This window comes from Bos javanicus, chromosome 23 (assembly GCF_032452875.1).
Source record: "Bos javanicus breed banteng chromosome 23, ARS-OSU_banteng_1.0, whole genome shotgun sequence".
NCBI lineage: Eukaryota > Metazoa > Chordata > Mammalia > Artiodactyla > Bovidae > Bos > Bos javanicus.
The window spans coordinates 4,648,692-4,661,913 of NC_083890.1; the positions used below are offsets into that span (position 1 = coordinate 4,648,692).

The window sequence follows — 13,222 nt, forward strand, 5'->3', positions numbered from 1 at the left end:
CCGTCTATGGGGTTGCACAGAGTCGGACACGACTGAAGTGACTTAGCAGCAACAAAGAACTGAAAAGTCAATGCAGGCTGTACTCTTTAAGGCAGTGCATTTCATATTGCAATTGTGCACGTGTGTGTGTGTGTGTGTGTATGTAGGTGTCTGTGTGCGAAGTTGCTTCGGTCATGACTGACTCTGTGACCCTATAGATTGTAGCCCGCCAAGCTCCTCTATCCATGGAATTCTCCAGGCAAGAATACTGGGATGGGTTGCCATGCCCTTCTCCAAGGAATCTTCCCTCCAAGAATCAAACCCACATCTCTTATGACTCTTGCATTGGCAGGCAAGTTCTTTACCAATAGCGCCACCTGGGAAGCCCATGTATGTGTGTGCATATATATAATTTCGCAAATTTAAAGCTTACTTCCCCTAAGGTATCGTCTAGGAGTGTCAGGGTGGGGGTCCTTGTAGTAATTTAGGTTTATGCTTTATAGATATATTTTATGTTCAAGACACTGTCTGATCTATTAACCCTCTACTCTATAAATACTTTGATAGTGTTATGTAATCAAATATGAAAGAGACAGACACATGATGTCATCTCTTTTCACACTTATTTATCTTAGTAAGATCCAAAACACTTAAAATTATATATTTTATTCCTATCATCTCCCACCTCCTTCATTTATTCATACTCTTATTTAAATGTGTGCCATTTAAAAGAGTGTTCTGATATTTATCCAAATCTTTATTTTTCTTGGTAAAAATGTAACATGCTTTGCATCATTTCACTTATTTAATCTTTTCGTGTGAGGCAGACAGCCTCATATTCTGTATAGAAAGCATCACTTTTCAGTCACACCTCATATATCTGGCATTATTGGGAAATGAGGTTTCCACATGATTGAATTTTCCAGATAATACATCTGAGTTGACCGGGCTTTTGCTGAGCACCTTGCACAGGGCCAGCGCAGGGCACACAAGCCTAGTAAGTAAGATTCCCACAGTTCATAGCCTGAGGCTGGGGGTGAGGTGGGCTTGCCACACACAGGCTTTAATAACTGTAAAACAACGCGCTAAGCAGTATGATGTAAGTATGTACTAAGCGTTGTGGAAATACAAATGAGGGTAATTAATTCATGTTGGAGGGTGAAGAACCTTGGGGAAAGCCACTGGGAGGCATTTACCCCTGAGTTGGGCCTTTGAAAATGAGTAAGAACTTTTTTAATGTCTAAGTATATTTTTCTGACTCTTTATTGAAGTATAGCTGATTTACAAGGTAGTGTGAATTTCTACTGTGCAGTAAAGTGACTCAGTTATGTGTGAGTGTATATATATATATATATAATTTTCCATATCCTCTTTGATTATGGTTTATCATGGGATGTTAAATACAGTTCTCTGTGCTAGACTGGAGGACCTTGTTGTTTATCCATCCTATATATAATAGTTTGCATCTGCTAATCCCAAACTCCACTCCTTCCCTCCCCGCAGAGTCTCCTCAACCTTGGCGACCACAAATCTGTTCTCTATGACTGAGTCTATTTCTGTTTCACAGATAGGTTGATCTGTGTCATATTTCAGATTCTGCACATAATTGATACTGTGTGGATTTGTCATTCTCTTTCTGGCTTGCTTTACTTCGTATGATATTCACTAGATCATCCACGTTGCTGCTAGTGGCACGGTTTTGTTTATGGTTGAGTCGTATCCCATTGTATCTAGGTACCACATCTTTATCCATTCCCTTATCCATGGACATGTAGATGGTTTCCATGTGTTGGCTATTGTGAATAATGCTGCTGTGAACGTACGGGCACATGCATCATTTTGAACTTTAGCTTTTTCTGGATATATCCCCAGGAGTGGGATTTCTGGATCATATAGTAAATCTATTTTTAGCTTTTTGAGAAACCCCCATGCTTTACCAACTTATATTCCCATCAATAGTGTAGGAGAAACTTCTATAATGAGAGGGAGTGGGGTGGTGGTTGGGAGAGATGTGAAAGAGATCCTAAGAGAAATATTCCTAAGCATTGACCTGTCTAAGTACATAAAGAATTGAATAATTAAATGGTAAGAACAATGCCACTAGTCCTACTACTAAGCAAAGCAGTCAGCACGTGTCCACTTAGGGGGTACTCACCGTGTGTCTAGCACTGTGCTAAGTGCTTTCCTTGAGTTAATGTTTTTCACAAATATATACACATTTTCTTTGAAAGAAAATGTGCTATGTAGAATTCAACCCCTTCCTAATGTTCTACTGTGAATATAAATGTCTGTGCCCCATTGCAAACACATTTTAAGCCGGCCTGCTGGCTGTCATTCGCCACCTCCCCTACTTGGATATATTTAGTTGAGCTGTCATCATTCCAATCCACAGTCAGTTTCACATTGACATCATCTCCCCCTCTGGCTTCTCTAGGATTTGTGACTCTTCTCTGGACATACTTCAGTATGCACACTGACAGTAACACCCAGGGGATTTCTTGGGCTCTTGAGAGTGGTGGAAATAACACTCAGATGGGCGGTGCCCTTGGCTCTGAGAATACAGGACAGCACCCAAGCATGACTTGGGTTCCTGCACTTGCAGAGATCAAGCTCTAGCTCCAGTTCTCCACTGAGAGGATTCACCCCCAGGAGACATTTAGTGGTGTCTGGAGGCATTTTTGGGTTTCACTGTTGGCGAGGGTGGAGGCCTACTGACATCCAACGGGTAGTAACGCTGGGGTAACAAAAGATGCTGCTGAAACTTCTGCCATAAACAGGGTACCCCCACCCAACAGAGAACGATCTGGTCAAAATTGTCCATAATGCTGAGGTCGAGAAATGCTGCTCTAGCTATAGATTTACGTTATAAAGCTAAAAATGGGAATAATTCATGCCCTAAAAACTCATTTTTTTCCTTGACTGTTTCATATCCATTGGGGTCATAAGAGTCATAGCATAGAAGAATTCTTAGGAACTTGAACGGGGTATATCATTCATTCATTAGGGAAGTTAAAAGTAGTTCGTTTGTGTATGTAATACTCTCACTTCTTTGTTTCTTGTTGAGTGAGGGACTCTCTCATGCTGTGCATGTGTGTGTGTATTCAGTAGCCCATGCATAGATCTCTCTGCAAGGGAAAAATATGAAATGGTGTAGTGCCAGGAATCCTACTAATATTATCATTATCTTGGCAATTTAAAAAAATCTGCCAAGAGAAAAGTGGTTGAATTTTCATAATGGGAATTCAGCTTGTTTTCCATTTTTGCCATTCGAGTCCATGTTATATTACTATTTTACCAGTTTGTATCTATTCCTTTTCAGTGTAAACACAGCATTGAATTAGATAATCTGAAAATGGGTGTTCTGTGAGATTTACAGAAGCTTATTATTTCTTATTTGTTTGGGGAGAAAAAACAATTACCATCTGAAAATACCAAAGTCAAATTCTAACACTTTTAAAGTTGCTCATGATAGAAACTGTCGACATTATAAACTCCAGAGAATAACATTTGCATCTATTGTTAATTTGTCCCATGCTTGAACCGCATGTCACATTCCTCAGATGGTGTGTATTTACAGTCGGATACCCAGAAAAAGATGTATGCTTTCTTCTTAGGTGGTAATCATTCCATTTCTACTAGCCATGGTAAGCTATTCAGAGACAAAGGAGATGAAAAGAGTTGAAAAAGTTATAATGGAGAAAGTTTGGGAAAAGTGGAGATATCACTGTGCTCTTTAAGGTTCTTGCCTCATGGAAATAGAGTATTTCAACTTTTGCCTGGAAATTTATCTCTGTATCTTCCAGACAGTTTCCCAAAACTTTTCTTGACCAGATTTAGAGCTTTTTGGTTAGACAGTAGAATGTTTATGCTCCTGGATAACTGCTTCTTCTTCATCTTCTCTCTGTTACTCTCTCTTTCTCTATATATACACATATTTGTGTGTGTGTATATATATATATCGGAGAAGGCAATGGCACCCCACTCCAGTACTCTTGCCTGGAAAATCCCATGGATGGAGGAGCCTGGAAGGCTGCAGTCCATGGGGTCGCTGAGGGTCGGACACGACTGAGCGACTTCACTTTCACTTTTCACTTCCATGCATTGGAGAAGGAAATGGCAACCCACTCCAGTGTTCTTGCCTGGAGAATCCCGGGGACGGGGGAGCCTGGTAGGTTGCCATCTATGGGGTTGCACAGAGTTGGACACGACTGAAGTGGCTTAGCAGCATATATATATATACATACACACACACACACACACACATATACATGCGTACATATGATTGAAACTGTAACAATATGAAGACTACTTCTCTTTCACTATTTTATTGTTGATTATATAAATAACTTTACTTCCTTTTGATGTTTTCAATTTCATTTTTTCCTCTTGTGGCAAAAGATTCAACTATAATTTTCCTCTCTTCCAAACAGAGATCCAGATTGTATTACATTTGGTCTGCACACACTCTTTTAAGGCAGGGATTATCATACTCTTTTTATGCATGGGGAAACTGAGGCTGAGGAATTCCTTAATTGTTCAAGCTCTGTCTGCTCCCTAAATCCTTATTTACTTCATTATAATACATTGATATTTATATAAAGATGATAAAAATTGTTTTAGCTCTTCTAATGTCATAGTCTTAGATGTGCATGCATACTCAGTCCTATCCAACTCTTTGCGACCCCATGGACTGTAGCCTCCCAGCTCCTCTTGTCCATGAAGTTTTCTAAGCAAGAATACTAGAGTGAGTGACCATATCCTACTCCAAGGGATCTTCCTGACAACAATCAAACCCATGTCTCCTGTGTCTCCTGTATTGGTAGTTGGATTCTTTACCATTAGCACCACCTGGGAAGCTCAATGTCATAGTCTTAGATATGTAAGACTATTTTCAGATGTGTGGCTTTAGGATGATGGTAAATCAACTTTTACTGAATTTGGCTCCTGCTGCTCAGTCCTTAGTTGAAGTTCCTACCCTTTTGGTATTTCAAGACTCCCAAGGCACATGTACAAGAACCTTTCCTCTGTCAGTAAAATAAAGTGTATTCTTCTAAAGCAGTACATACAAGTCCACCAATTTCCCATGAATAGACATGTTTAAACCTCTGGTCATGAATGAAGTAAAATATGCTCATGTGTTTGTAGTGAACTCTAACTGTATCTACACATGTACATATTATTTTTCACCTGTGAGTAATTACATTTATCTATATATTTCATATCTAATATATCTATCTTTGCTGCTAATCCTATATCTGTTCTCTGTGACTCTATATTTAACACCTGCATGATAGCTTAATTTAGCTTTATGAGGAATTTGTATGCAAATCTATATCATACTCAATACAAAGGTTCAAATTTTACCTGAAAAATAAAAATACAAATTTTAGTCATTATGAGTTATTTTGGTCAATGTAAATTGACTTCCTTGTTTTTTAAAGCATTTCAGTGTTGATAATTGCTATAATGTCAATAAACTGAATGCTCACATCTAGGATTATTCCTGCCTTTTAAAATTTTTTTCAAAAATAGTATTATGGGTTAAACTGTGCTCGTCTCTTTCCCCCATCCATATGTTGAAGTTCTAGCCTCTAGTACCTCTGAATGTCACATTACTTGGAAACAGTCTTTAAAGAGATAACTCAAATATTCTTTAAAGAGGTAATTTTAAAGTAGTCTTTAAAGAGACAATTCAAAATATTCTGCTATTTCCAGGGAGTTAAGTACTGTTCTTTAGTGGAGTAATTTTATACTTCTAAAGAAATCACATCTAGATTTCTATAGAATGGATAGAATTTATTTTTAAGATGCTATTATGAGAGTTGGTGCATGACTGAAAATTATGTAATTATTAACATTGTGCTTGTTAAAAATAGACTTGATTCTCCTAAAGCATATTCTCTTGTCTATAGTTAATGCAGAAGAGTTCTTTATGCAAAAAGAAAGAGGAGAAATTTAAAAGTAGAAGTTAAGGGTCAAAAATAAAATAGCTTTACTCAAGAATAGGAAACCATGAAGCTTATGAAGGTAACTGAACGTTTATAACTTTTCAGAGGTGAGCTAGAAATATATAGATTTTTCAAATCATACTGTTTGCCTAGGTTTCCTTCCAGTGCCTTGCGATTTGCATCACAGAAATTCAAGTATTTAGGCTTTGCTTGGATCTGTTGGCTGATGCGTCTTCTAAGTATTTTTAAAACTGAAACTATTTTCCTAATAGACTTGCTTAAGTTTTGAGATTTGAATGTTAATAGTTTGGGAATTCTTTTTTCTGAAAAAGTAGCACGATTTAAAAATAATAAATAACTACCTAAAGGTAAAGCTTCCTGGATGACTTAACTGGTAAAGAATCCACCTGCAATGCGGGAGACCTGGGTTCGATCCCTGGGTTAGGAAGATCCCCTGGAGAAGGGTAAGGCTACCCACTCCAGTATTCTGGCCTGGAGAATTCCACAGACTGTAGAGTCCATGGGGTCGCAAAGAGTTGGACACAACTGAGCGACTTTGACTTTCACTTCACTTTCACCTAAAGATATTTGTTAACTAGCTGAAATTGCTCTCAGAACTTACCTCTGTGACCTGTTTTGTTATTCAAATGTTTATTTATATCATGCCAAGGATTGGTAATGCTTTGCAAGGTTTATTAGAACACCTTTCAGTTCAGTTCAGTTTAGTCGCTCAGTCGTGTCTGACTCTTTGCGACCCTATGAATCACAGCACACCAGGCCTCCCTGTCCATCACCAACTCCCGGAGTTCACTCAGACTCATGTCCATCGAGTTGGTGATGCCATCCAGCCATCCCATCCTCTGTCGTCCCCTTTTGCTCCTGCCACCAACCCTTCCCAGCATCAGGGTCTTTTCCAATGAGTCAACTCTTTGCATGAGGTGGCCAAAGTACTGGAGTTTCAGCTTCAGAATCAGTCCTTCCAATGAACACCCAGGACTGATCTCTTTTAGGATGGACTGGTTGGATCTCCTTGCAGTCCAAGGGACTCTCAAGAGTCTTCTCCAACACCACAGTTCAAAAGCATCAATTCTTCAGCACTCAGCTTTCTTCACAGTCCAACTCTCACATCCATACATAACCACTGGAAAAACCATAGCCTTGACTAGACAGACCTTTGTTGCCAAAGTAATGTCTCTGCTTTTGAATATGCTGTCTAGTTTCATCATAACTTTCCTTCCAAGGAGTAAGCATCTTTTAATTTCATGGCTGCAGTCACCATCTGCAGTGATTTCGGAGCCCACAAATAATACAGTCTGACACTGTTTCCACTGTTTCCCTATTTCCCATGAAGTGATGGGACCAGATGCCATGATCTTCGTTTTCTGAATGTTGAGCTTTAAGCCAACTTTTTCACTCTCCTCTTTTACTTTCATCAAGAGGCTTTTTAGTTACTCTTCACTTTCTGCCATAAGGGTGGTGTCATCTGCATATCTGAGGTTATTGATATTTCTCCCGGCAATCTTGATTCCATCTTGTGCTTCTTCCAGCCCAGCGTTTCTCATGATGTACTCTGCATAGAAGTTAAATAAGCAGGGTGACAATATACAGCCTTGACGTACTCCTTTTCCTATTTGGAACCAGTCTGTTGTTCCATGTTCAGTTCTAACTGTTGCTTCTTGACCTGCATATAGGTTTCTCAAGAGGCAGGTCAGGTGGTCTGCTTTCCCATCTCTTTCAGAACACCTTTACCACATTTCAAATAAAATCAGGATAGCACTTGAGTAGTTTCAAAACTGCAAGGTGGATCCTTCTCTTAGGAAGTTAGCAATGTGATTAAATTAATTCCAAGATAACAGTCTCAAAGATAGTTTTAAAATATATCAAAATTTTAAAGATAATCAGTTTTTCTTAGATTTGTTTATTTGGTATATTTTTCAAGTTACGAGAGGCAGGGAGAATTTTACTTTTGTTCAACCACAGTGTGAATATGATAGATCCTTAAACTTCAACTGGGAAAAAATTAATCTTTTCATTTCATTGTATTATATGCTTGTTGTATATCTGCAGTAACTCAAACTGAGTCCTGTATTGGATGTGAAAAAGTGTCTGTAACCCTTCCTTGGTAAGAAAATTGTGAAGGAGAATGAAAGCTGCATTTTTGGGTGTATGGTAGCTGGTCAATTTAATTGATTGCATCATTAATACATTTATTTTAACTTCTCTAGGTTAATGGAAGGATGGTTTAAATCAAGTTTAAGTAAAGAAATGGAGCTATAGCCTCTAAAATATTGACTGAGATTCTTTACTTCTTTTACGGTTCACTTTTTAATGATCACTGATGACTTTTTTCCTAAGGAAATAATAAATGTACATGATTTTACTCAAAATTAATTGTTTAAATTTTGTAAGCCATCTTTGAAGTGACTTCTAAGATACAGATTGATGGAAAATACAATAGAACAATAGAGCATAACTTATTATGACATAGCTCTGATCTTCCTCATGAATGACATGCTGCCAAATTCAGCACCATCATCAATGCATAATAGTATATTTCTGTTCTACTTTGATGGATTTCCTTTGTTTTTACCACCAAACTCTCTGAGCCTCAATTTCATCAATATAAGAGATCTATTGTAAAGACTAAATGTCAGATAGAGCACAGATTTGTGATTGCCAAGAATGAGGGGGAATGGCAGAGGGATGGAGTAGGAATTTGGGATTAGCAGATGTAAACTATTGATATATAGAGGATGGATGAACAACAAGATCCTGCTTAATAGCAAGATCTTGCTATATTCTCTTGCATATAGCAAGATCTGCATCTTGTTTCTGTATAGCAGAAATTAAAAGAACACTGTACATCAACTATATTTTGATAAAATAAATTTAGAAAAAGATTAAATGTCAAAAATATGTAGCATTTGCCTCAGAGGCTGCCTATAGAAAGGAAATAATAAAATAATTCATTACACAGATACTCATACATTTGTAAAGTTAATACTAAAGTTAAGATTGATAAATATTAGTAACAGTAACACCATGGAGATCATTCTAAAACATACAAGTTTATATTCATAGCTGTTACTGCCCTCAGGGAACTTGTGCACACAGATGATGTTAAAGCAAGTCAGGGTAGATCCATAGCTCAATCCATGGGAAAAGTGAAAGTTGCTCAGTCATGTCTGACTCTTTGTGACCCCATGGACTATACAGTCCATGGACTTCTCCTGGCAAGAATACTGGAGTGGATAGCTTTTCCCTTCTCCAGAGGATCTTCCCAACCCAGAGGTCAAACCCAGGTCTCCAGCATTACAGGTAGATTCTTAACCAGCTGAGCCACCAAGGAAACCCAAGAACTCTGGAGTGGGTAGCCTATCCCTTCTCCAGCATGTCTTCCTGACCCAGGAATCAAACCCGGCTCTCCTGCATTGCAGGCGGATTCTTTAGCAACGGAGCTACCAGGGAATCCCCAATCTATAGGACTTCTCCCTTAATCCAATGATGTATTTGGTGACCTTCTTTTGGCCTGGTATCCATAAAATAATTATATAACAAAAACATAAAATGAAATAAAAATGGGAAAAAGTGTAATAAAGTGGAAACTAAAGGAAAATGATCTCTAAAAGAGAAAATGATCTCTGAAAGGCTTGCATCACAGACTGCCTGCCCTCCACCTCCATGGAGAATCCACAGCCACTCAGACTGGAGCAGCTGCTGTCGCTTCCTCTCTATTCAGTTCAACAGTTGCTCATGAACTTGCCAGTGTCCTGTTCCTTACAGGTAGTGGTTAGGGGAAATACTGATTATCAGGGACTAAATCAAGACCACTAAGCCAGTTTGTAAAGGAAACTTGACAGTGAAGAGCAGGAAAATGGAAATTACTTTCAGATATTCCTAATCTGCACCAGATTTGGGTTGGGATTCTAGCAATAAAACGTCCTGTATCTTATTAGTCATCACTTGAGTCATTTGTTCCCCTTGCTCCTTAATCAACTCCTGTCATTTTAAGAGTGGTTTTGTAGAGCTTTCACTTAAGTGTAGGGAATGATGATTTTCACTCAAACCTGTAACTGTTTTTGTTGTTGTTTTCTTTCTCCTTAGGGACGCAGATCTATTCTTGTTAGACACAAGGAAAACCCAAGCTCTCGATGTGGGTTGGCTTGTCTTTGATATCACTGTGACCAGCAATCATTGGGTGATTAATCCACAGAACAATTTGGGCTTACAACTTTGTGCAGAAACAGGAGATGGTAAGCACTGAATTTTGTACATTTTGTGGTACTGGTTTGTACCCATTGAGAGTTACAGCTTTTTGTGGGATTTAACCAATGTATTTTTTATACACACAATGTGCAAAGTGGTGCAGTCTATAAGACAGAGCAATATATTGATTAGTTAATTGATTTGTAAACAACATGCATTTATTGTCAGGCTCTGCAATGGCTGTGGGAGGTAAAGACAACTTAAGCCCTCTTCTTGGTCTTGGGGTTTTTATTCTTGTGTTGAAGGCCTGTATGTAAATAAACAGCACAACTGTAATATAGCAATACTGAAAGAAAGTGATGTGTGAGGTGCTGTGTATCCATGTCTTAACTGTGGTGGTGGTTACACAGCTATGTAATTTGTAAAAACGTATAGAACTGTACTCTAAAGAAGAATAAATATTACCATAGTCAAAGAATGTCTCAAAACTTGACTTAAAAAAGAAATATATATCAAAGCAGGCGATAGGGAAACAGACAAATGACCTACCATAACACAGAGGAGGGTGAGGATGGAACAAAAGACTCACGAATATGCAGAAGATGTTACTGAGTTAGATCTTAACATACTGTAATATTTGATCAAAAGACAACAGCTCCAGGATCACTTCTGGGAGAGATTTGTTGACTTTAAAAAAAGAAAAGAGCAACCTAAAAGTTGAGAGTTGTTTTACTTGGTGGACAAAACTGAGGACTTAGGCCTAGGATGCAGCCTCTTATATGACTAAGTTCAGTTCAGTTCAGTCACTCAGTCGTGTCCAACTCTTCGTGACCCCATGGACTGCAGCATGCCAGGCCTCCCTGTCTATCACCAACTCCCGGAGTTTACTCAAACTCATGTCCATTGAGTCAGTGATGCCATCCAACCATCTCATCCTTGCATGACTAAGGGACTGCTCTAAAGAGGTAAGGGGGGAGCCAGGATATACAGAGATTTTTTTACAACAAAGACCAGGTAGTTGGAATATCAAGGGATTACTGTTAATTAAAGAAAGCAAGACATCTCAAGTTAGTGAATTTAGGGCTTTTCTATGTATGGGAAGATGCAAGGGTCTGGGCTCACTGAAATCATCCCTCTGATATGCACCTCAGCTATTGGGGGCCAGTATCCTGTACTTTCTCATCCGGAGTCTCCTCCGGTGCACTGCTGCGGGGTTTGGGTGGCTGTGGCGGCTGACAGTTTGATAGGGAGGCATCCTGTTTCCACCCTGAGTTCCCTCGGGGCTGATTGGGGCGTCTGTAATGGGATGGCTTGATGCTGCAACGACCTTTGTTTACTGATACGGCAGGTGGTATTCTTAGTACACAGATCTATAGGAAATCTTTTCTGAGAAGCTTCAGAAGGTATTTTTATGCTCAGAAGTACTCATTGAATAAGGATGTGCTATGTGCTTGGCTTAATGCTGGAGATAAAATGGTGAACAAGTGCAAAGGTGGCTTCCTGAGGCTTGCAGCTAAATGAGGCATAAGTAGTCCGCACGTAATATCATTGAGTGCGTGTGGCTACATGCTGAGTGTCAAACAGTGAGAAAATTCTAGCTGCAATGATAACGTTCAGGAAAATGTGATTGGCAAAGAAATTGGAGGGCAGGCATTTTGGGCAAACAAAAGAGTGTTCACAAAGACTATGATGAGAAGGATTTTGGCCTGTTTGATCAAGAGGTCAGGGAGTGCAAGGCTTGGTTCACCTTTCATCACTCAGAGTCCAAAGTTTTAAATTCAAATCTAGACTTCCAGGTCATTTAAAATTATATTTGTCACCACAGGAGGATAAAACATCCTTTAATGATTTGTTTCCCTTGATCAGTGCTTTCAAAATATTCAGAAGTCTACCAAGTGGGCCGAACTTATGCTTTTGCTCAACACCCGAAAATAGTAGGATCATGGCTGCAGAGTGTGGTTTTAAAAGTGATGATTTCATCAACATGCATCTGCCACGGGTGTACACATGATGCATGTTGATGTATGGCAAAATCAATACAATATTGTAAAGTAAAAAAAATAATAATAAAAAAATTAAAAAAAATAAAAGTGATGATTTATTAGAGAATGTGCCCTATTTTAGTTTACTATCTTTAGCTTTTTGCAGGATCCAGCAATAGAAACATCAGCCCTAGAATCCTTCTCCTTTCTATATTACACTAAAGCCTTGCTTAATAAACTGCTGAGTTAAGTAAAAGTTAGGTCTGCCCTGGGTCTTTTTCAAGGAAGATCATTACTGATGCAATTGGACTTCATGGAAACATTGTTTTACCTGCAACCAGATTTGTAGCCTGAGAATCAGACCATGCCCAGTGCTGTTACCCCAAAGATTGTGTATGTGGAGTGAGGTTGACAGACACAAATCAAACATATTCCAGAGTTTGTCTACTGAAGGTTTCACGTGCCTCAGATCTTGAGCTAGAAAAGGAAGGCTCTTATTGAAAGTGTTACAGACAAGTTTGAGACATCTGCTCCCAATCCAGACTTTTCCATAGATTTTAATTACAATACTGATGTTTTAAATTCTCATAAGCAATTAAGATATTTTGAATTATAAGATATTTTCCATAATGGCTTTGAGACTATCACTGAAGATTTTCAGAGTTCAATCATTGTAAATGTAGACAGAAAGGCATACATCTAAATAATCTCCCTTAAATTTTTACAGTGTTCAACTACTCTACATTTATGGTCAGAAATGTGACAGGGAAATATACCCGGAGGGGCTGAGCCAGGAGTCTCTTCCCTGGTATGCGGTCCAAAGAAAAATTAAATTAGTGGTATGTGCTTCCCTCAGTCTTTTCCTTGGAGATATGCTGAAATGTCTAACTAAACAAAACTCAGGAGATCTGTGAAATATGACCCCTGTTTCTTTTTAACTTCCTCACCCTTCCCTCCCAACTAGAAAATTCTGAAATTTCTCTATTTTTTTTTTCTACTTCTTCTATGTTGGTTTTCTTTCCTTTACACTCTAAACTGTTTAGTTCTTTCTTGCTTCCAATTCATCCTTTCCTTTGAGAACTACTTTATATTTTGTTTATCCTTTTC

The 13,222-nt window shown here is 38.6% G+C and overlaps 1 protein-coding gene across 1 annotated transcript in view; it reads left to right on the forward strand.

Annotated features, from left to right (window-relative positions):
- Positions 1-13,222, forward strand: part of BMP5 (bone morphogenetic protein 5) — a 141,758-nt gene that overhangs the window by 86,961 nt on the left and 41,575 nt on the right. The window contains exon 3 of the mRNA XM_061397809.1: positions 10,032-10,180. Within this exon, the coding sequence (XP_061253793.1) occupies positions 10,032-10,180 (149 nt within the window). The remainder of the gene's footprint in view (positions 1-10,031; positions 10,181-13,222) is intronic.